The 25,046-nt window shown below is 35.0% G+C and overlaps 1 protein-coding gene and 1 non-coding gene across 2 annotated transcripts; one reads left to right on the plus strand and one right to left on the minus strand.

The window, feature by feature from the left end:
• On the minus strand, positions 1–25,046 carry LOC143390257 (transport and Golgi organization protein 1 homolog). Its single transcript, XM_076842750.1, has 24 exons — positions 24,978–25,046; positions 18,691–18,822; positions 16,476–16,497; positions 15,477–15,565; positions 15,159–15,236; positions 14,962–15,072; positions 13,669–13,740; positions 13,380–13,484; positions 12,615–12,737; positions 12,408–12,516; positions 11,314–11,369; positions 11,135–11,225; positions 10,825–10,963; positions 6,034–6,135; positions 5,126–5,186; positions 4,976–5,011; positions 4,832–4,899; positions 4,620–4,720; positions 4,295–4,436; positions 3,452–3,519; positions 3,272–3,348; positions 3,075–3,146; positions 1,506–1,668; positions 1–495 (listed from the first exon to the last, which is right to left on the minus strand). The coding sequence occupies exons 1-24, from the start codon at positions 25,020–25,022 to the stop codon at positions 182–184; spliced, it is 2,376 nt and encodes a 791-aa protein (XP_076698865.1). The 5' UTR covers positions 25,023–25,046; the 3' UTR covers positions 1–181.
• LOC143390310 (U6 spliceosomal RNA) lies at positions 21,574–21,680 on the plus strand. Its single transcript, XR_013090233.1, has one exon. It is a non-coding gene; the product is annotated as a U6 spliceosomal RNA (small nuclear RNA).

Here is a 25,046-nt window from a genome sequence, read left to right on the forward strand (position 1 = left end):
AGTTTAAGTGGGGGATATTTAGGGGGAAAATATTTTGGCTCCAAATGTATACTGCGCCAAGGCAGCTTCATTCTAAAAACATAAACCATTTAAAATAAACTTTTATATTTTGAAGCCAATAATCCTTCAACACAATGAATAGTTCATAGTCCACTTTCTGACTAAGTGTCAGAGGTTAATTTTATGGGCCCTGTTTTAAGGCCTGTGAACAGCCCTCACTACTCTGAGAATCAGGTGTAGGTGGAGGTTCATCTTTAAAGCCTGAAGACATTAAGTCTTTTGCAGCTGGTGGTGGCCCAGAGTCTTGGGGACCATGAGTTGGAGGTGGTAATGGGGCACCAGGAATGAAGTACTCTCTTGGGCCAAATGAGCCTAAAGGTCTAAATGGTGCAGGTCCTGGAAAAAAATCACGAGAGTCAAAAGGCAAATCCCATTGTCCAGGTGGAACACCTGGTGCGTATTCTCTGAAGCCTATTGGTGGGCGTATACCAGGACCTGGAAAATAAAAAGGAAGTTATGTAAATACCCAGAAATTTCTAAACTTGGGTGATTTCAAGTATGTTAATATAGTCTTTAATTTCTCCCAAGCCTAGAACATCAACTGGTGAACATCCTGACTTGCCAGATGAGGCAAACTGAAATGGAACAAGTTTAGGTTATAGCCTGGCCAACCAGCCATGAAGCAACATATTAAGGATTTAAACATGGCTCTATCTAGCTCCAGGCTTATCTTTTTTCTTTCCCTACTATATAATTGCAGAATTATTTCTATCTCACAAGAGCTCCATTTATATTTGGAAGTACTATATTACCATGACAAGATGATAGATTATGAAATAAGAACTTTACTACATCAAAGAAATTTTGATAAAAGGAAATCCCACTATTTATTACTGTATCCATTAAAAATTCATGAAGTATTTCAGCATGGACATTACACATGCCATCAGAATCAAGGTGCATGCCCCCCTGGAAAAGGCCTTCCACAGACACCTAATTAAATCAGCAACATTTATTAGGTCACTGTTAAATCCTCCTCTTTAACACTTCCCTCTGACTTTTCTCAAGGTAAGGAGGGTTTGACTTTTCCTTTTCTATATTCTATAACCTACTGCTTATGCTTCCATTATGGGTGATTACAAACTTTATGTTATAGGATTTTCATATCTGTGACAAAATTTTAAGTTATGGCATGTGTCTCATTCACCTTTCCATCTATTGCAGTGCATATCAACATATTTTCAACAAACATCTGCAGAAGTAATATTTCTGGCTTTTCTCTATATAGCCCCTTATCCTTGTCTATGAGATAGCTATTGCCTATCTCAGTATAAGATTATGTAGTGTCCCATATATCCCAGAAAACTGGAGGAAAAGTTAAAATGTACTCAGCTGTATCCTTTCATTGTTAAGTCCTGAGATAGCAACCAACTGTTTTAGCAAGCAATAGAAATGAAAGATGAATGTGATTTATAAGTCAATCACTACTGTTCAGATAATCATACCAAATGGTGGAGGAATTGGCCGAGGCCCAAAAGGCCCACCGAGCTGAAATGGCGGTCCATACCAAAAGGGAGGTGGTGGAGGCCGTCCCATCGGGGGTTCCATAGGGGGGCCCATGAAGGGTACCCCTGAGAAAGGAGGGGGCCCTTTCATAGCCATATTAACCTGCAATTTAAGATTTGAAAGCAGTTAAAAGTTTTAAAATTCCTATGTATTAAGACAAAGTACCAACACCGATAAAAGCTAAAACCCAAAACAGGCACCTGTCCAGAGAACACCATCAGTGCAACAAAACTCTACCCACCCCTCCTGTGTATTCCCACTGACAGCTTACAGAAGTTAGAAGGATTCCACAAGAGGGAGCAGTTTGTTACTGATTATATCTGCACAGGAAAGGGAAAGGCAAAAGGACTGGCAGAGGTTATTAACAGAGGTGATTTCTGACCAGTATGTCATGCTGTATTCACTACAACCTATTTCAAAGGGAGTCCCCCCCCCATCACTTCCCTTTCATCACAATAGCTCATTACTTCCATATTAAGAATGAACAGAATAAAATGAAAAATCCATTCTCTACCGATGTAATAATAGCTACTATTCAGGGTATCTTCAGTAAGTCTTTCATATATTATTCAACCTCTGAGATCTTTAAGTAGACTGTCTTGTTTTAAATAAGAGGGGACAAAAGCAAATGGATTATCGTAATTTGTTGAAGGCCACACTGCATATTAAAGGATCTCAATCCCAGGTTTGCCTCCAAGCCATGCTTTTCCCACCTCTACTCCTCTCTAACAACGGGTCTTTGCTCTCTTTTAAATCTTCTACTACAAAGGGGTTTGGGGGTCTTATCTAAGCTGCCCTTAGATTGCTCCAGAGATGTATATTCCTGGAATATGTATACACTGGAACTTGAGAAGTATTTTCCAACACAATGTTATATACACAAATTAGGAAGACAAGGCTTTAATATTTAATTTCATTTACTGTACACCATTTGAGATATTGATTTATCATTTCCTATGAGTAGTGGGTTTGAAACTAAACAATTAAAAATTTATTTTATTATAGAGCTGCAGAAGACCTACCAGATATAATAGCAACACAGTTACAAGAGAATGCACTTTTGTGAACAAATGAGACCATTGCTTGGGACTGGCTCAAGAGGTCATTTCAGATTATCATTTTTGCACTGAAACAGCATTTCATTTTCAGAAAATCTGATACCAATCTAATTCAAATCACTCAAAATAGGGTTTGCACAAATGGAGGAATTCTTAAATAGCATTCTTCCAAACAAAAATAAAAATGATGAATTATATAATTTTTAATGAATTTACTTTGCCTTAGAACATTCAACACAAAACACCATATAAAGTTAGAGTGATAACTTTTCACATTCTGTAGTTCATTATAGTTGTACACACTTAAGCCACATTTCCAAGTTAAGGAGAAAAGTAAGCTCAATATTGCATGCAGTTTAAAGCAAACAAGATCAGTGTCATGCTCTGAATATCCTTCCCAGAAATGCACAGAATAAAACCCAATTCAGTTCTCAACCTCTAAGTACTTACTCCAACTGGATGCTCAGTCAAAGAAGTAATGGTAGAAACTGAGGGGGTCTCAGGTTCTTGGGGAACAGTTTGCTTTTTAAAAAACAAATGGGATAGTACAACTAGAACACAAAGAAGGATAAAGCAAAGAGCAAGTACTGTAGGAAAGCAACATGTTCCTGCACGACCACGTGATTCACAGTAACTACAGAACTTACCTTGCCCTCATCCGTCACCTTAGCTGGAGAAGAACTTCTGGAGCTGCTGTTCATGTGAGCTGGACCACATCCTGGGTCTGTTAGAGATCAAAGAATGGATTCAGACTTATTCTAACATGAAGAGAATAAAAATCCTGCATCCACAATTACAGATTCTTTGAAATTACTTGGTCTCTTTACCAGAGGCAACAGGTTTCCCAGATGCCTCAGAAGACCATTGAGTACGAGGTAAAGGTCCATCCATTGACCTTTGGGAAAGAAAGATCAGAGCCCTTGTATGTAGTTTTCAGAAGAAATAAACCACTGGTGGACAGGTCAGGGTTCAACAATAAGTAGAAAGCAACATTAAAAATGGGTTGCCCAGGGGTTGGGGTCATAGCTCAGTTGTAGAGTGTTTGCCTAGCATGTGTGAGGCACTGGGTTTGATTCTCAACACCACACCATCTACAATTAAAAATATGTAAAAAAAAAAAATGGGTTGCCCAAAACGTAAATCACAATTTATGAAGAGACTTAAGTAAAACAAAGAACTGCCTTGGGTTGATAGAACAGCAAATTAAAACGTACTGGTCCTAAACTTTAAGCTATAGACTTGAGGTATGTGTAGGTTGGCTTTTCTTTAGTCTGTATAACCTGACTTCCAATCTTACCAAGACTACAGTCCTATTTAGAATTGGAAATAAGACTCAGTATTTCATATTGGAAATATGTATGCTACATAAAGTTTAAGGCTACTTTTAAAATATTTGGGAAAGGAACACCATAGAGATTTAATTTAAAGATAAAGGTTTACACTTCACAGTGTAAAATTTAAAAGAAAAAAACAATACAGGGACCTCCAGGAAAAAAAAAAATGTTTTCTATTGTAGAACAGATTTTACAGAAAACATTCACTAAGATAAAGTAAGAAATTATCTTCTATATATTGTACAGGCCCAAATTCTATGTTTTCATTAGAATATTCAAAAGAGAAAAAAAAAACAAAACCTTGAAGCAGTTTACTATAAAGCAACATGTGAATGCTCACCAAATCCATTTCTAGGCATATCTCTTTGATTAAGAGTAGCAGAAGGAGGTCTCCCAGCTGGCTTTGCTGTCAGTGGAGGGGAACATTCTCCACCACTCACAGGGGATGGACCAAAAGAGCCGTTATGGCTCAGTGGACCTAAAGACAACAATGCCGTGTTACTACTTTAAGGCAGCCTTCTCCCTGACACCAACCCCCACACCTCCCGCTTTAGCAAATCATTCAGATTATTTCATAACCATTACACACAGAAATAAAAAGTAATTTACATACATTCTGCACCAAGAAATAAAATAGCTCCTTTTACAAAGTGCCCCCTACCTCTCTGAGGAGGATTTTGTAAACTTGGTCTCCCCGGCATTGGTTTTACAATCACAGGTTCATATTGCTGCATTGCCATCTTTTGGGTCATTTCCAGTAGTCTTGAATATTGAGAAAGAATGGGCTGAATTATGAAACAGCAATCATAGATAATATCTAGCATAACCTTAAAACACTATAAAACATACAGTAAGATACCAAAAATCACATACTTCTGTCTCAGATTAGCAGCTTCCCTTTTCTCTTCAGCTATAGCTCTTTCTGCAGAACGAGCTTTGAGCTATTAAAGAGAAAATATTCAAATTCAGTTGCGGTAGGCTATGCAAAAAATAAAGAAAAGGGGGAAAAAATCTTACCCAATTATCATGAGCTTTCTTCTCATGCATAGCAATCTGAAAAAGACAACACATTAAAAAAATGTTTTTAGGGACTCATTATAATAGCCTATAATTGTCTGTATTAGATATCAAAGAATTCTGCAACTACAGGACAGTATTAATTACTACCTGGTTTTTAAATGAGCGCTCGGTTTTCTGTAATTCTTCTTCCATCTCTTCAATTCTCCGCCTAAGAATTACAACAATTGAATAAAATTTGAAACATTCTGACCATTTTCACTTTATTCCATCAGCTATACTTTTAAAGACTTTTATCATACAAAAAAAACATTTCTATAGTTAAATGAATCCAGTGTGATCAAAACTAATACTACAGGCCAGGTGCAATGCCACATGCCAGTAATCCCAATGATTGGGAAGCTGAGGCAGGAAGATCACAAGTTCGAAGTCAGTCTCAGCAATTAAGTGGGAACCTATGCAACTGAGACCCTGTCTCAAAGTAAAAAAAAAAGGTCTAAGGATGTAGCTTAGTAGTAAAGCACCAAAAATAAATAAATAAAATGAAAACCTAATACTAATAACTTCTTTATCATTTAATTGCTAGAGATTCTGAATTGATAAATTATAATTTCCTTAACTGTTCATCAGTGTGTTCTCAAGTAATTCTGCTAGAAATATCTTCCTCCTTAAAACTTTTTTTCTTTTTTTCAAATTATATCCATAGAAGATTTCCAAGGTCTATCAAATGCCACACTTTTGTGGGTCTTGATATAACACACAGCAAACTGATTTCTTAAAGAATTACTACAACATACAAAACCCCCAGAACTGTTTGCGTTGACCAAGTTCCCTATGGTCTTGCCCATTGGGTATAAGTAAATTTTTGTTAACATTTTTCATTTGTTAAGTTGAAATTTATTTTTTCTCCTGTGTGAATTGAATGTGTTCATATCCTCTCGTTATTTATACTTCCATGCTATTTTCTTCTATCTACATAATGTTAAAAAAAATGATTAAAAAGAAAGCTAACACTAATTCATTAGACATTGACACCATCCTTTAGAAACTGAACTCACTTGTAATTTTTAACTTCCTGTACAGCGGAAACCACCTTTTCATCTGCAGCTGACAGCTGCTGCTCTTTTTCTAGTCTCTCACATTCTTCTTGACTCAGTTTCCTAAAATAAAGCCAGTTATCAAATCAAAAGTTTCTCTTTGTGAATATCACTTCCCACAATTCTATAAAATGCTTAGGCACATAAAATAGGAATTCAAACCTGCAATTTCATAAATCAAACTCTGGCAAATCACTTACATTTTCTAACTTCTCCTCTTAATTCTCTACTTACCAGTAAATAAAATAAATGTGAAAACAACATGTGCCCCAAGGGCAAGTCTCCTGTGTGTAAGATAATAAAAACTCACTTTACTTCAATGTGGAAGATCAGGACTGATCAACCTAACATAATTAAACATATTAGGATAAAGCAGGGGATAATTCTTTTCTTGTTTCTGCCATGGGTAGGACACTAAGTATATCTTTGTCATGGAGGAACTCTTTTCTCAATCCAAGACTGGTACCATAATAAGGATATATTCAAAGAAAAAATCTTCTAGAATATGTCTTTTAGCTATGCAATTAACCACAGAACATTTTTCACACTTTAGATATCTATTTCAAAAGAATTGTAAATTAAGCAAAAAGACAAATCTGAGTTTTGATAATGTCTATCAACCAGAAAAAGAAGCCAAACTGACCCACTATCAGAGTATTATCTACTGACAAGTTTTAACTCTGATCATGAAACTCAAGATGTTCATCTACTGACACAAAGGTAGCCACATTTAATGATTTAAAAAATACTATTTTCTGCTATCCTTGTACTACTTTAGCCATAGTTCCAATTCAAAAGATAATTAACTTGAAACTTAATTTTCCATAAATCAGAAGAATTACAGTAAAAAAGGATTACTGATACCAAATAGAAAAAGGGGATTATATATTCTTATATAGCTTCTCATTTAATTCTTCAGCAAGTATTTTATGAGTGGCTATAATATACTAGTTACCTTGTAAGATGCTAAAGAATAAAAGAGCTCACTGTTTCAGGTATAAATGATGCCTAAATGAATATAATAATTTTCCCCAGTGGCTTAAGAAGAAATATGGAGAAAACTGAATCTTGAAGGACAGAGAGAATTTTGTTTCCAATTATCAAAGAGTTAGTCTGAGAGCACTATGAACAATCAAACCATCTTTATAAGAATATAAAATTGTGTTTGAAGGGATCCAAGCTAAAAAGTCAGTGAAGATATATGTATGTGGCCAAGATCCATTAGAAAAAGGAATCTCAGAATTACAAGTAAGGCTGGCACTTTAAGGTACTTTTCTCCTATTAAAGATAACACAAAGATATGAGTCTGAACCAAGCCTTCATTAAATTCCTGGGCTTAGAGGAAAAAAGAGGCTACCAATAAAGGGACCCTTAATAAAAGCCCTAGTCTTTGAGTGTAGATTAGAAAGTACTGCACACTTAAGTGATGAACAGGCAAAAAATCCAAAAGGAACAATACTGAAACATTGAAAAGACAAGTCATTTTTTAATTATCTTAATTGCTGACTAAGTTTAAAGTGACAATCTTACTCAAGTAACCTCAACACTTTTCTATAAGAAGATAACTTCATCTTAGTCCTCAAATTTCATCTATAATTATCACAACAATGTTGGCCAATCAAAACTGACCAGGCACTCCATAAGACAAAATTCTGGTAGAAAAAAAATCACAAAGAAAAGGAAACCAGCTAATGGGGTTATCCGAACATGTTTTAAAATCACTGTGCTTTATATAGTCAAAAAAGTAAAGTCAAGATTATGAATTTCAGGGCTTGGAATATAGTTTAGTTGGTAGAGTGCTGCCTTGCATGCACAAGGCTCTGGGTTCAAACCCCAGCACCACAAAAGAGGAAAAAAAAAAGATGATGAATTTTGTCAAAGGATTAGAAACTATAAAACCAAGAAATAGTTGGGTGTGGTGACCTACCTACAGTCGAAGATACTCAGGAGGCAGAGGCAGAATTATGAGATTAAAGATAGCTTGGAAAGCAGTAAGACCCTAGTCCCTTATGAGAAAGAGCAAGGAGTCTGGGGCGGTAGCTCAATAGTAGAGCACATGGCTCAAGGTCCTGGGTTTGAGCTGTAGTACCGAAATAGGACTGGGGTTGTGGCTCAGTGGTGAAGCACGGGCCCCACATGTGTGGGGCACTGGGATCAGTCCTCAACACCACATAAAATAAATAAAATATTTGTCGGGCTGGGGATGTGGCTCAAGCGGTAGCGTGCTCGTCTGGCATGCGTGCGGCCCGGGTTCAATCCTCAGCACCCCATGCAAACAAAGATGTTGTGTCTGCCAAAAACTAAAAAACAAATATTAAAATTCTCTTTCTCTCTCTCTTAAAAAATCCTATAAAAAATAAAATATTGTGTCCATCTACAACTAAAATAATATTTTAAACCCTGAATTTTTTAAAATCCTAAACTCAATGAATGATTTTAGCAGCAGATTTGGGAAGTAAAATAAATCCTAGTGCTTTTAAGACAGGTCAGAAGAAAATATCCAGAAGAAGTAAATCCAGAATGTAGGAGGCAGGGGAAATCAAATTCTAATATGCATTATTATAATCAGAAGAGAGAATAAGGTAAAATCAACATTTAGAAAAAGACTCAAAAATTCAAGAAGTGTTTAATGGTCCTAAGCAACATAACTGCAAGAGGAAAAGTGGGTGGGGTGGGGAAAACTACACCTAGGCACTTCCCAATACAACTGTTAAAAAAACAGAGAAAGGACTACAGAAACTAGGGGAGGGATAAGACCAAACAACAATGATAATGGGCTCCTTAAAGAAAAAATTTTAAACAGATGGTAATTAATTGGATATTTTTAAATTGCTAAAACTAAGTAACAGTCAAAATTCAGTAGCCAAAAGAAAGATCCTTTAAAAATGGAAACTGGTTTTAACTCTAATCATGAAGTTCATGTCAATCTAATACAGATTATAAAGGTAGCAATATTTAGTGGATAAAATACTATTCTCTGTTTATCCTTGTACTACCTTTGATACACTAATCAAATCTATCATTAAAGGACAATGTTCAAATAGAATGAAAATAATTTCAAATAAGAAACCAACAGTGTAGAATGCAGAACTATAGAAACTTTAAATATGTGTATAAATTGAATGAATGTCTTGTGGAGTTCACAGTATATGAAGTACTAACATATAATGCCACAACAGTTATCTGATTCAGGAGCTACTTAAAGCCCATAAAAAAATAGTAAACCTATTAATCTGTGTCAGGTTTTTATTAAATCCAGAATATATACCATGGCCTTTAAATTATGAGAAGATGAATAAAATTATAATTATATAATTATAATTCCATTATAATTTATGATTACATCAAGCTTATACAGGGGATGAGGAAAATAATTAAACATATTTAAACTATTAAAAAGATACAAGGAAGAAAAAAAGAACAGGTCATCAAATAGAAAGCAAATTCTTCATAAACCACAGGCACATATTGACATGGACAGACGTATATTTTAGAAAGTCCACTCAAGCGGCTATAGAGAAAACTACTAAGAATTTGAAATAAGTTATATACAAATATAAAAAATGGAGAATGAAGACAGATGATCTAGGTTAGAAACAGAAAAGATGACAGAGGCATGAACTAACATAGTACCTGGGGATGAGTAAAAAAGAGTACAAACCACAGATGATGACTGAATGAATTTTGGAGGAGTTGAGAAAAATAGTGCTACAATTTAATTGCATTACAAAGAAAATTAATTGCCGTTTAGGTCATTCAGATTACTAGTAGGGACAGAGAAAACAAGTGTTCTTTTTAAAAAAAGTGATAAAATGAGAAATGTTTCTTTGAAACAGGCCAGGAATTTAGAACTGTCCTGAACAAAAATTTGAGATTCTAAAAAGGTCAATTGGAGATCACAGAATTTTAGAAAAGTTAATGGAAAGGTTTCAATATTTAATGCATTAATTAGGCAACAGAAGTCAAAGTACCTAAAAATAGTTAGGTCTGTAAGAAGTTCTGTCTTTGCTTTACAAAATATATATATGCCGAAGAGTAAAATCAGGTGCAAACAAATAATATCTGACACAACCTATTTTTAGAGAATTCAAGTTTTTTTGTGGATTAAAAACTTCAAATGAACTTTCAAAAAATAACTAGCTCCACACTAAGAAGATTAATATATAAATATATACTCCAAACAAGTACTTCTGTAATCATAACTCCTAAGGTCCTTGCCACAGTTCCATTTTGTGTGAACATCTGAGATATTCAAGTCCAAAACTTGTACCATCAATAAGTAAATATTATTCCTTTTTGAAGTTTTTATTCTACTAAAACATGTCATTCCAAATCACTCAGTATTTTTAAAGGTCCAGAGTTAGAGATACAAGTTCAAAACATTAGAATTACATAACTGATCACAATGAAAGGTAATTAAAATATATAGGGGGATCATAGAAAGGGTCTAGAACTTTGAGAGGTATTTCCACATCAGTGACTGTTAATACCATTTTACCACTTCCTGCCTTCATATGAATTTGACAATTGATTACGATGTCCTCACAGCCTTAGTTTATGGTTCCAACTACCTCGGGACTCTTAAGACTGACGATGGAAAGAAAAATGCAACTTATAGGAAACAAAACACAAGGGAAAAAAGACAAATCTCTACTTATTACAACTAGAAGAAATTGTAAATAATCTTAAGAAAAGATAAAATTATCTATTAGTTCACACAGTGATAACAATAACAAACAATGAAAATCTTACTTTTGTAGTGCCATCTCATTTTTCTGGTAGCGTTCATTTAAAATCTCCACTTTCTGCCTTAGAGTTTTGCATTCCTCTTCCAGTCCAACTTTAGAAGACTGTAGTGAATTGCAGTCACCTTCTAATTTCTTTATTTGGTCTGTAAAGGATAAAACAGCTTATCTCTATATGTGTACAAGGACTTAAGAACTTGTTTGAGGGAGTAGTGCCAAGAAAAGTAAGAAGCATGAAAGCCAGAAGCCATTCTTTATCTTTCCAATAAAATTTTAAGTCTTTCCAACATGGCAATTTCTTCTCAAGAAGAACCCACCTTCTAGATTACATTTTGTGGACATCGAGGCTCTTAGCTTAAGTTGTAAAAGTTTTAGATCCTCTTCAACTACTGATATTGTAGTTTGTGTCTAAAAATTACAGAAAAGAGAGGTATTCTTAAAAGTGAGGCACAGGAAGAATTCATAGGCACTATGGGACTCTTACAAAGAACTATACCCGAGAGACATCCATCATCTGCTTAATTTGATCTTTGATCTTCTTATTCTGATCACCTAAAAAACAAAAAACTTTAGCTTTTTCTTTCCTTACTTTTAACTCTATATTCTCCTAACTTCCCCAAACTAAATAATGATTGTGTTCAAACACCAGAAGAAAAAAAATCAATTAAATAACCAAACTGATTAGACTAATGACTTTTAAGAGAATTGCAAGCTTAGATTTAAAAAAAAGAGAGAGAGAGGTGAATTTCAGGCTGGGGTGGTGGCTCAGTGGTAGAGTGCTCACCTAGCATGTGTGAGGCACTGAGTTTGATCCTCAGCATAAAAATAAATAAAAGTACTGTGTCTGTCTTAAAAACAAAACAAAAAAAAGGTGAATTTCTAGTTTGCACAACTAAAATGTTATCTATGCTATTCTTGTAAGATAAAAGCTTTTCTTCTCTCTCAGATCTATCTTCACCTGGGCAAGTAAGTGTCTTATTTAGAAAGATTCAATCCTCTATTTTCTCCCTGAATCTACTACCAGGTGTGGTTTGAAATACTTGCTATGTAAGCAATATCCAACTTGGGATAAAACATCTGGAAATATTTTCCTCATCAGTAAACACTGTTACACTCCCTCTCTCTAGCTTTCTTATAGTCTCTAGCCTCTGTTCTCACAGCCTTAGTTTATGGTTCCAACTACCTCCGGACTCTTAAGACTGACTGTGGACCTTAAAACCACAGAGCCATAGAGATGATGAGTATCAAAATCAACTATCATCTGCATGAGTTAAGAAATAAATTTCTCTTACTGTACAATGTTCAATACTCTAAGTATTGTATAGGATATGACTATTGTAGCTGCAGTGTACTTACTAGTTTTCAATGGGATAGAAAAAGTCAGTGTTCTTCACATGCCTATTGATACATTATACCCCAGCAACCCACCTCTGCCAATGCAACAGACCTATCTATAGATCCAGTGATATGTGTCTACAACCCTGAAGCTTAAGAAGAAAATCAGCCAGCTGAAAAGTGGCATCTGTATAAATACTTAATTAAAGACAGGAAAGCAAAAAAAGGATTCAACCTCCCTGAGATTGATCTTACCTGCTACCTCTCCGTTGGTTAATTCATCTGACTCATCTACTCTATTTTGATCCTCAGATTTAGATTCACATTGTAACCGATTCAACTGAATGATATAATTAGTCAAAGCCTAGAAAAGAAGCAAAAGGTTGGAAGACTCTTGATTTTAATTCAGAAGATTTCAGGAGAATTCATGAGATGAAACATGTATTTGGAGTATAAACTTACATTAATAGTATCATCTTTGTGATTAAGATCTACAAGTAAATCTTTCTGGGTCTTCTCAAATGATTTGATATGTTCACTGAGCTCAGCGTGTGATGTACACCAGTCTTTGACTTCCTGCTGCCACTGAAAAGTCAAAACACATGAATTCCTGTGGGTTAGGGAGGGGTCTCTGCACTGGATACATCAGGACTACAAGACTTAGACAAAGAAATAGGGAACTATACTCCTCGGTGGCCTGCCTCAATCGAGGGGGTTGAGACCTTGGTTAAGGAAGAGGGACGAGTGGCCCCAACTCTCACAGCTGCAGTAAGAACATCAGAGCTCTCAGGAAGTTGACCCTGTTTATTGCATTCCCCAGAAAATTGCTGCCAATTCAAATAATTTACCTCCAGCAGGAATGGCTGGGCACATATGACTGTCTCCTAAATTTAGACTCCTTATCATGTAATCTTCCCTTGGCCGGTGAATCAGTAACTACTCAAAAGAGGATCATAAAATACTTAATTTTCTGGTTTAAAAAGTTTCTTTGAGGCTATGCAAGTTAATAACTGATTGACATTTGATAAGAAAAGCAATAATCCAAAAATCCAAAACAGATGGAGAACATATATATGCACTCAATTTAGGGAGCATGTTTAAACTTTGCATATCTAGAAAAGGTCCTACATGAATATTTCTTACCTCAGAAACAGATCCAAGAAAGATACAAGATAATGATATTCACTTCTCTAGTTTACATTATGTATGACATCAAATTTTCTTTACCTGCTCTTTCGTCTTCGTAAGCATGGTATTTTCTTTCTGAAGCTGACAGCATTCCAACTTCACCTTCTCTTCACGAAGCTTAGCTTCATTGAGGACAATTTGAAGCTAATGCAAAACACTACAGTTAGTGAATTAATTCCAAAGAAAAAACAGAGTTATACTTTCCCAAACCAGACATCATATAGTTCTCATTTTTTGCACATTTTAGCACACTTCAAATTTTTGGTCCGCAACAAAAATTTATATTAACGGGTATTAATATCCCGTTAGCAAGAGTTGGCATCTTTACCTCTGAAAGTTCAGAAGTATTCACTGAAATGACATCTTCAAGCTTCTCTATAGATTTCTTATTTTCCATTATCTGCCAGGTGAAAACAGAACACAAAATATGCATTAGGATTTCAGTAGAAATACTGATATATATGTGTGTGTGTGTGTGTGTGTATGTGTGTGTGTGTGTACACATATATATACTAAAAAAGATAAACACAATAAAATATTTGTCAAGCCATCCCATTACATTTCAGGTAAATGCAGGGGATCCAGCTTTGGACTAAGCAAAAAATCAAGAACTGAAAGAGATGAGGGAAAATGAAGTCATAAATATTTCATGGCATCCACAACCTTACTGTTTATGAGATAACCAGAAAAAAAGATCAAAGTATAGAAAATCATAATGCAATAATAAAATGTTTTAAAGCACAGAAAATTAATTAATTACTGTTTCAAATAAACCAGTTCAAATTAGTAATTTTTTTCTAGTGATAGAGAAAAAAATTTCCCAAGATCATTTTTAAATTTTTCTCATTTGAAGTAAAAAATGATAAAATTTAAGGGAGAATAGACTAATCTCACATACAGAAGAATTCCCCAAAATTTATAAAGATATTCGCTCCTTAAGGAAGTGGACATAACTCTGCAATCTTTGTTTGCAATGCCTGGGATTGAATCTGGGCCTCATGCATGCTAGGCAAGTGCTCTACCATGAGCTGCATCCTGAGCTCGTAACTCTTCATACTTTAACTGTGGACTGTGCATGGTAACTTCCAAAGAATATAATATGAAAAGGATTGGAAAGAATTTTTACAGTGGAGAAATCTGATAAATACTACCTCAGCTAGGTGATCAAGCTTACTTGGGGGTAGGATATTTCAGAACACACTCACTACTATCTTTTGCAACTTTAGTGTAATTACAGAAACTTATAGAAATTGAAAATGAAATATGTAAGTAAAATATTTTTAAGTACAGAAAATTGATTAATTCATTACCCTTTCAAGTAAAAAGTAAACAAATACTGTTCAATTGGACAATAGTTTTTTAGTTGATATGCATGTTTCCAAGGGCAGAGCAAAGCAATATGAAAATTATCCAAGGTTGAGAATAAAAATATTTCCTAGGCCCATAAAATAATTTGTTGTATCAGTACTTAAAAGTTCCACAAAATGGGCACAGAAGTGGGTTCAACTTCCTTGACTCCTAATCTTACTTTAGTTAACAGCTAGACTAAGTTCAACTTAACCAATTTTACAAAATATTTCAAAAGCCAAATTACAGGAACACTTAGCAGCAAAACTCTTACCCAGTCGTGATTCTTAGCTTTCTGTTCTCTTTCAGATTCTAACATAACATGAAGAGTTTTAGTTCTCTCATCCAGAAATTCTTTAGCTTTTTCAAGAAGCTTTATTTTATCCTGGGGAAAAAGGTGTCAAGATTACTCACTCATTACATTTACTTTTGAGTTTAGAATGTAATTCCCCCCAAAGAAGGGATTTTTACCTTATATTTAGTTGCTTCATCAGAAAGAATCATATTTTGTTTCATGGTTTCTTGAACCTGTTTCTTTGATTCCTTCATCTATGTAAATAAAGCATTCAGAATTAAGATACACAAATTATAGTGCTATTATACAAGTTACTTCCAGACAAGTGACCCTTTCCAGAAGAAAGCAGTACTTAATACATATGACTGCTTAGAATTTGGATGATTTGTAGGAAATAATGAAACAAAAATTTTAAAATACAATTTTTAAATTAAAACAGGTAGAAATGATTCAAGCTAGAACCAAGGGAGAAAGAAACAAAAAAATAATTATACCTTCTCTTCATACTTTGAAAATTTGTGTATCAGTTCTTCATTTTCTTTCATGAACTTGATTATCTTTTGAGAAATTTGCTGTTCAGTGACTAAAAGGGGGAAATACACAAGATTATTACAATCACTAAATGAAATTCAATTACTCAATCTACTAAAAGCAAAGACATGTTATATGGTACTATGAGGAAATACTTCTTAGCATAACTATTATGCTTTTAAAAAGCAATCTATGCTTATTAGCAATAAGAGTATAAAATTATTAAAATTTAAGAAAAATATAAGAACAATGATATTTTGCTGGGCGCGGTGGTGCACACCTGTAATCCCAGTGGCTCAGGAGGCTGAGCTACAAGGATCCCAAGTTCAAAGCCAGCCTCAGCAATAGCGAGACACTAAGCTACTAAGTGAGACTTGGTCTATAAATATAGGGGGTTGGGGATGTGGCTCAGTAGAGTGCCCCAGAGTTCAATCCCAGGTACCCCTCCCATCCAAAATGATATTTCAATTTAAGCTTATTTCACAGATGGGAAATACAGTAAAGTGTTGTAGCTTGATATTCCTCCCTTCTCAAAACACTTTCTTTCCAGAAAATGGAATCATTTAATTCTTTGCAAAGAAAAACAGAAATGAAAGCATACTGATTCACATTACCATTCTTTAAATTATCTACTCAATTACTTAATGCATGATTAAATCATTAGCATAGAAATACTCTTCAAATGTAATACATCTGCATTACATCAATATTCAAAGTTAATCTGCCCCAAATTAAAACTTATCATCTCCCTATCCACAATTTGTTCATCTTCTTTATCTCCTATCTCAGAGTTGGAACCATCATCATCTACTCTATTATCCATGCTAGCAACCTAGGAATAGTAAAATTTTCAGGAGGTAAAAAAGTAATAGACATTAAAAGTCACTGTATCTACTTTTAACATACATTAAACACACATCAAACACCAATACAATACAAGTTTAAGAAACCTAAAAATTTACCTTGATATACTCTATCTTTTACCTAGAAGAGAGAAAAAAGATTAAATTTGATGTCAAACATCTGCTCAATAGAAACAGCATTCCTAAAACAACAGTCAGAATCATAACCAAGTGAGAATTTAATAATATTCTGGTTCAGGATAATAAATTTATAGGATTAAAAATAAGTAAAGGTTAACAAGCATTTTAAATTTAATTGGTAGTGATATTTCATAAATAGGCTCTGACATAAAAACACTAAGATATGTACCTTATTTCACAGTAAAGATGTGTGTGTATGTGTGTGTGTGTACTCAAAATCATTTACTTGAGAATTCTAAATAACCAGGATAAAGTCTAGAAACAATGACTATTCAAAAGGAATCTGAGGAAACAATATGAAAGGCATAATCTTTGTACTAAGATATGCCACTTTCACTCACCAGAAAACATCTTAGAACTCCAATTTAAATTTGGCTATTGGCTGAATTTAGAAACTAAGAGGCTACATCATCTTATTTCTACAAACCACTAAATATATATCAAGAAATCTGAAAGGGAAGACTGCTAGAAGAAAATGCACAATCAACAAGAGAAATGACAATTAACATATTCTGGAAAGGACAAAAACAATCATTTCCTAAAGACAGCAATAAACTGCCTGATAATAAAACCTAAGCAGAAATTTTTTAAAAACATCACTAAATTTCTTTGTAACTTAGCACATACTTGTCCTTTCAAATGTTATAAATGGTGATGGGATACTCAGATGTGTCCATGGATCATCCATGGGATCTTCGTAATAGGAAATTGCATTCAGAAAACTCCAACACAGAAAGAAATGCCATTTCTTTAATGTCATAGCCTTGCTAACCTTTTACTCAAAATGACAACAGAGAAAAATGGGAAGTGTCATAAAAGCAGTCATCTAAGGAAGAGACTAAAGCTCCAAAGTCAAATGCTGAAACTGAGGAGCAACAACTAGGAACCAGATCCCACATAACCTAGTGAAAAGAGAAACAGGTCCCGGGGTTCTTGAAATGAGAAACAAGAGAGAAATATAAAGTGTTTTCATGTTTTTCCCTTCTATTTATCCTTCTATTTCCTTTTTTCTTTTAGCTGAGAAAAAGTTCAATGAGATTGAACTGTAAAAATTCCTCACAGGAATCCAGGCAAATGATTCTTGTATTTAAGAAGGGAATACTTTTTAAGAGATTTTACACTCAATTGTACAAGGAGAGGAAACTTATCTTAATGATATGTCTGAAAAAGAATACTCAGATTTGAAAAGATTTATATCCAATGCTTTTGGCCTCTTTAACTGTTAGGCTTTTCATATGCAAAGTCCATTTACCTAAAATAATTTTCTTCCAATTATGTTAAATAACTATGAAACAGAATGACCTACAGTACAAACATAAGTATGTATAAGCGTATATATATATACGCTTATACAAATGTGTACACACATACACAGAGATAGACTAATTCTGCTCAGAAAAAAAAGACTTAATGAACAAAACATTTAATGAATTTTTGGACAACACATAATCTATACTTCCAAATAAAAAGGTATTTTCTGAACATATGATCAAATCATAAAATCTGGGAAAAATATATATAAAAGACTGGAAAAATTATCTCATCTCCTTTTTCTCATTTTACTGTATTTCTTTGTAGCATTTCCCCCTGTTTATATGTGTTTATATTAACATACAGTTCATCAACATTTAAATCTTAGTTTCTGCTTTTTTTTTCCACTTCACATTTAATTGTGAGCATTTTCTGTACCTCAAAGCTTTGAAATAGATAAATCTGCCTACTATTCCATTAAGCAAACATACAATAACCCCTAAATAAATTATGTTGTGCTAAGTCTTCAATCTAATACACTGTTCCACTGAAAAACATTACCAAAATCTTTAAAGCATAGTTATTTCTTTAATATAGATTACTAGACATATATGCTACATAAAAGGATATTTATCTAACTTATCCCATCTTTTATCCCACTTTTAAGACTTCTGATATGTATGAAACTACTGGTCAGGATGGCTGTAAGAATTACCAGTTCTACCAACTGCACCCACACTAAATTATTTTATAAGGTTAGTTTGACTTAAACCACTGATTTGTGTTTTAGCAACTGAAAAGGAAAAAAAGTGGGGGGTGCAGTGACTATATAAAATAATTCTTGTGCTTATGTGCTAAGGTATAAGCAAGTTAATTTACTCACAACAAGAACAGTTCTCCAAAAGAAAATGACAAAGGATACCAATCCAAAGAAAACAGTGAAAACTACAGGCTCCCATGGTAGTCCATAAAAATCAGGCCCAGGTTGATACTCATCAGGCAATGTAGTAAACAGCTGAAACAGACAAATTAGAAGAAATGGGAAACCTTAAATTTATAACAAAACAGTCACAAAGAATCATGGCAATTCTAAACCAACCTCCTCGTAAGAAATCCACCTCCTCAATATTTTCCAATAGTTTCTTCAAGAGAAAGGATACTGGCAGTCTCATATTTTTTGTTCACTTGCAGTGTTTTCAAGTATAATGAATCTAAATACTTTTTAAAAAATCTTATTTATGTATCTTTAGTTTCAGGTGGACACATTATTTTGTTTTTATATGGTGCTAAGGATCGAACCCCTAACCCTAACCCTGGCCATAACCCTAAATCTAACCCTAACCCTAACCCTAACCCTAACCCTGTGCCTCATGCATGCTAGGCAAGTGCTCTACCACTGAACCACAACCCCGCCTGAATCTAAATACTTTAAATTGAGCATACATTTCCAGTTTTTAACAGGCCCTATATCATCACATTGTCTAACACCTGGCTAGAATCCCTATGGATCATTATTTTCTCTTAGATAACCTGGTTTTTATAATTTAAAAAATTCATTTAAGACAAAAACTTAAATATATGAAAGAACTAATTAATTTTATGGCAACAAATAAAAACAATGAAACAATAAAAAGATTTCAAGCCCCTTTGGGTATCATTTGATAAGCTAGAAGAATACCTTACTATTCTGAAAAGTGTTTAAATGAAGAAAAGGAAACAAATATTTATCTCCTGCCTTAACTATACAAACCAAATATGTGTGTAAAGAATAATCAATCATAGCCAGGTGCCGTGGCACACACTTGTAATCCCAGTAGCTAGGGAGGCTAAGGAGGGAGGATAGCAAGTTCAAAGTCAGCCTCAGCAAAAGGGAATTGCTAAGCAACTCAGTGAAACACTGTATATAAATAAAATACAAAATAGGGCTGGGGATATGGCTCACTAGCCAAGTGCCCCTGAGTTTAATCCCCAGTACCCCCCCCCAAAAAAAAAGAATAATCAAGTTTTTATTTGTGTAGGCATCCCAGCCTTTAAATGAAGAAAGAAAAATCCCAGCAACTCAGACCATTGCTATTTTGCAACCTATAATATATCAGCAAATCTCACCAACGTCACTGTTGACTAGTAGTCAACATCAAAGGAGAGGACATGCATATGTCAATGCAATATTTCCTATTAAGTTTTCATAAGAAACAGAATTGAACCTAAACCTGACTACCAATTTCCAAGAAATATAAAGCAACAGAGAGAGGCTGAGGTTGTTAGCTCAGCACTTGCCTAGAATGCATAAAGCCCGAGGTTCAATCCCCAGCACTACCAAAAAAAAAAAAAAAAAAAAAAAAAAGGCAATAGAGAAAACAGGTTAAATTGTTGTACCAGGGGGATTGTCATTTATTCACCAAAACTACAATATATCCTAGAAGTCCCACAAACATATTTTTCAATTATTGCAAAAAGTTACAACAAAAGGAGAAATCAATAGATAGTAACTTATATGAGACTTGTTCTCCCACTGAAAGCAACCAGAAAGTTGGAAAATATATATATATATATATATATATATATTTTTTTTTGTACCAGGGATTGAACTCAAGAGCACTTGATCACTGAGGCACATCCCCAGTCTCAGCCCCATTTTGTATTTTATTTAGAGACAGGGTCTCACTGAGTTACTTAGAACCTCACTTTTGCTAAGGCTGGCTTTGAACTCGTGATCCTCTCTCAGCCTCCCTAGCCACTAGGATATTAAGGCATGTGCCACCATGCCCAGTCAAAATATATTTTTAAACAGCTATTTTTCAGATAGAAAGCCACAAGGGACATGCAACTGTCACCCCTAAGAGCAGGAGAACAAATAGGTGAGCATTCTACCTTGAGGCACCCTCTAGACCTCAGTTTGGGAAGGGGGACCCAAATGGGGATTAACAGTCTCACTGAGGAGAAAGAGACCAGAGTTCCAGGAGATTAAGCAGCCAAAAACATGTAGAGAAAACTACCAGAAAGATGGGAGCCACAGAAAAAGAGTTCCAGAAATCTGCATGGAGGTGGTCTTCAGTTTGGGGCTACATTCTAAGCAGTACCTGCGAGGGCCAAGAACAACTATAAGCTAACCAATCCCACAGTTGGCACTGAGCTGGGAGAAGTCTGGATTCCAGCTAGCCAGAGAGAGTTGACATACAAAAACAGCATGGCCAACAAGCTCATGAAGAAGTATTTGATCCAGGCATGATGGCACATGTCTGTAATCCCAGCAACTCAGAAGGTTGAGGTAGGAGGATCCCAAGTTTGAGGCTGGCAACTTATCAAGAGCCTAAGCAAGTTATCGAGACCCTATCTGAAAAAAAAATGTTCACTCAATATCATTAATTATCAGAAAATAAACTCACAAAGACATACCCACTAGAATGGCCCAAGTGCTAGTGAAGATGAAGTCAAGTGGAAGTCTCCTAAATTGCTGGTGGAAGTATAAAATGATTGTGGTCATTTTTTAGCATGGCTTGACAGTATCACATAAGATAAAAACATACATTAAACGTAGGAGGCAATTGCACTCCTAGATATGAGTCCACTTATAGGGGCATATTTATGAAATAGTACTGTAGGAAAAATGAATCTATAGTTTTAAAAAAAAAAAAGTTATCAGTGGTTGCCTGGAACAGGTGGTGAAGGAACTCACTGGGAAGGATGCCAAGGAAACCCCTTTTCTAGTGAAAAAACTGTTCTATATCTTGATTATGGTAGTTTTTACATGGGTAAAACTCACAGTGTGATTGTTTTGGCAGCACATATAGTATAATTGGGACAATACAGAAAAAATTAGCATGGTCCCTGAGCAAGGATGACACCCACATTTGTGAAGCATTCCATAGTTTTGTGGAAACAACCCTTCAACAGATGAATGGATAAAGAAACTGTGGTACATTTACAAAATGAAATGTTACTTATAGCATTAAAAGAGAAAAAAATTATGGCATCTACGGGTGAATGGGAATATCAGGCTAAGGGAAGTAAGCCAATCCCCAAAACCAAAAGCTGTATGTTCTCTATGAAAGTGGATGCTGACCCATAATGGGGGTGAGGTGGGTGGCAAGGGGCATGGAAAGAATGGAGGAACTTTGATTGGGCAAAGGGGAGTTAGGACAGGCGAGAGGGCATAGGGATAGGGAAGATGGTGGAATTAGATGAACCTCATTACCAGAGGTACATGTAGGACTACTACACGTGTTGTGTACAACTAGGAAAAGTTTTGTTCCATTTATGTACAATGAATTGAAATGCATTCTGCTATCATGTATAACCAATGAGAACAAATTAAAAAAAACTCACTGATATTGGCTATCAAGGAATTACTGTTAAGTTGGGTGATGGCCCGTGGGTTCATTATACTATTCTCTATGCTTTTCTTTAAAGCTTTTCTAATTAAATTTATTTTTTAATTAGTACATAGAAATAAACATTTTAATTATTGAAGTAGGTAACATGACATTTTGATGCATGTATACACTATGTAACGTTTAAATCATTTTAAATATATCTACCTCCTCAAACATCATTTATGGTAAAACTTTCACAATCTTTTCTTCTAGTATTCTGAAATGTACAGTATGTTTTGGTTACCTATAGTCCCCTACTATTCTCTCTGCTCTTATTTGAAAGTTTTCATGATAAAAATACTAAAAATAATTTTTAAATTAAGATATAACTTCAAATATTTAAAGGATTTCTATGTAGAAAAGAATTCAATTTTATAGAGGAAATCATGTGGAGGAAAATTTGGAGTCAATACAAGGATGAACTAGACAACAGAAGAACATATAGCCTTGTAAGAGAGTGACTCAAGCAAGGAAATACTGGTGTACAGGCCTCATAACTACTCGTCAGGGCCACAGTAAAGAAAATTACAGCAATCATGGGGCTGGGGATGTGGCTCAAGTGGTAGCGCGCTCGACTGGCATGTGTGCGGCCCGGGTTCGATCCTCAGCACCACATACAAAGATGTTGTGTCCACCGAAAACTAAAAATAAATATTCAAAATCCTCTCTCTCTCTCTCTCTCTTTAAAAAAAAAATGGCCAATGGGAGATCGATTTGAGCATGCCTCCTGTCTCCTTATCAGTTAACCTCCAATAAAATGTTAAAAAAAAAAGAAAATTACAGCAATGAGTGAGAAACTAGACTAACAGCCTTCCAAGGTTTCTTCTAACACTAAGATTCTACTAAGATTCCATTGATCAATGAATCTGATTGGTGCACATCTAAAAAACACATCAGAGCCTATTACTCTCCAGTCCTAACAGATATCATACTACTCGTTTAAGATTTTACATTGACTTGTTCATAATTTTTGCATATATTTGTTAAGTCCTTTTCTTAAGGCTTTCAAAAATCACAATCATGCCTTACACCTGTTAGACTCTTTTAGTCCTCGCACAATGTCCTGTACATACTGGGCCATCAAAATGCCTTTTTGAAGGCTCCTTTCAAATCAGTCTCGTAACATTGTGCCTCTTCTTTGCCACTCATGTCAATGTCTTTCTTACCTATCACCGCAAAATCACTGACCATACCTGCACCACATTCGTGTACCCCGACCTAGACCTAGAGGAGGGCTCTGTGCATACCTAAAAAAATGAATAAAGAAATCCTTCCCATATCGTGAGGCTGTAAACTTTCCAAGTGATGTTGATTCATTCTGATAATCAAATTATGACTTTGGAAGACTGGGCTTTAATCACTGGAAATATCATTATTCTAACTGCCTGGCTTGTACATACTCCTTACCCAGGTGGCTGCCACCACCATGAACAAACATGGAGCCAACTGAAAAATGATTCATTTCTCCCCATCACATCTTTTCCACCCTGGTGGTCTTTCCTCCCCAGGTATTCATTGTCTTTATACCACCTCTGACTGCCTACATGAGAATTAGGGGGTACGTGGGGGTAAAACCCTACAAAATGCCAGACACCTCACCAGACACTTTACCTTGTCAAATCATTTAATTATTATGATTGGAGTAAGCATTATCTACATTTTTCAGATGGGGAATCTGATATTCAAAAGTTTAGTTATTTGCCCAAACTTCTAAATGATAACCTTGGGATTTGAAACCAGATCTACCTGGCTTCAAAATCTATACATTTTACAAGGAAAATAACAACATCATTTTTCTTACACAAGTCTTGAAATAACACAACCTACAGGAAACAACTTCAGTTGAGAAGGATTACTGTCACAATGGCCCTAGGACCATCTTTTCCTCCAATCTCTAAAAGCTTTCTCATTCCTATAATTAAACTCTAAAAGTCTAATATCAACAAATACCATGAGGGGGAGGTAAGTCCTAAAATGCTTAGATAAGCTTCTAGACAGATTAAATGTCTTGTTTGGATCATGATTTTCTTTAGAAAGGTCAGCCTTAAGTGACTCTTTTTAAGAAACAGATCTAACCTAATTCCTTTCATTCTTAAAACTTTCTAAGGATCCCCACTATTAATGGTCTAATGCTACTTTGGCTCATGACTTCCTTTAAGATTTGCTGGCCTCTCCAACAGACCATCCCCCTCCAACTTCACACTTTATACAAAACCAACTATTCACATTCTCCTGGCCTCCCCAAATATGCTTTTCTTCATGTTTCCATTTCTCTGAACACATTTCTTCTGGCTGCCAGCTTCCCCCACCATCCTCCACCCCAGCCTGTCTAATCAACAACAAACCACATGACACACTCCTGTTTGCCCTTTGCCTATGCTTCAAACACATCTCAACTACTTTCTGACCTTATTGATCACCATTCCAACCATAATAAATGCATTTATGGGCAATAATGTTCTACCATCAAATAAATACCTCTCTTTCTGCCATTATCTTACTGTGTTTCAAGTGAATGCTATTATCTCCCTGCCAGAATGAAAGGTTCTGAGAGGAAGAACCAAGTTTTTACAGGTGTACAAATGTCCAGCCTTAGTAGACAGCAAATCGTCCTCATATGCTAAACTAAGTAGCCATTAAGCCACACCGCTATGGCTTTTGTTTTAGGAGCTATCTACTCAAAGGGTCAGGAGTCATTTTCATAAAGACATTTTAAGTTCTTCACTTCATGACCAGAAACCACTTAAAAACTAATAAATAATCAACATTCTAATTGAAGAAATTATGTCAAACTTACCATCTTAGTGAAATAAAGCAAGAATGAATATAACAAGGAAAGCATGTTGTCCAAAAGGGTGGCATCTGC

This window comes from Callospermophilus lateralis, unplaced genomic scaffold (assembly GCF_048772815.1).
Source record: "Callospermophilus lateralis isolate mCalLat2 unplaced genomic scaffold, mCalLat2.hap1 Scaffold_52, whole genome shotgun sequence".
In the NCBI taxonomy this organism is placed as follows: Eukaryota; Metazoa; Chordata; class Mammalia; order Rodentia; family Sciuridae; genus Callospermophilus; species Callospermophilus lateralis.

Coding starts and splice junctions, on each gene's coding strand:
- LOC143390257 (XM_076842750.1), bottom strand. CDS start 25,022: ATGCTTTCCTTGTTATATTCATTCTTGCTTTATTTCACTAAGATG. Junction 11,226..11,313: donor AGATGATGGATGTCTCTCGG/GTATAGTTCTTT, acceptor TGTAATTTTTAG/ACACAAACTACAATATCAGT. Junction 4,437..4,619: donor ACAAAATCCTCCTCAGAGAG/GTAGGGGGCACT, acceptor TGTTGTCTTTAG/GTCCACTGAGCCATAACGGC.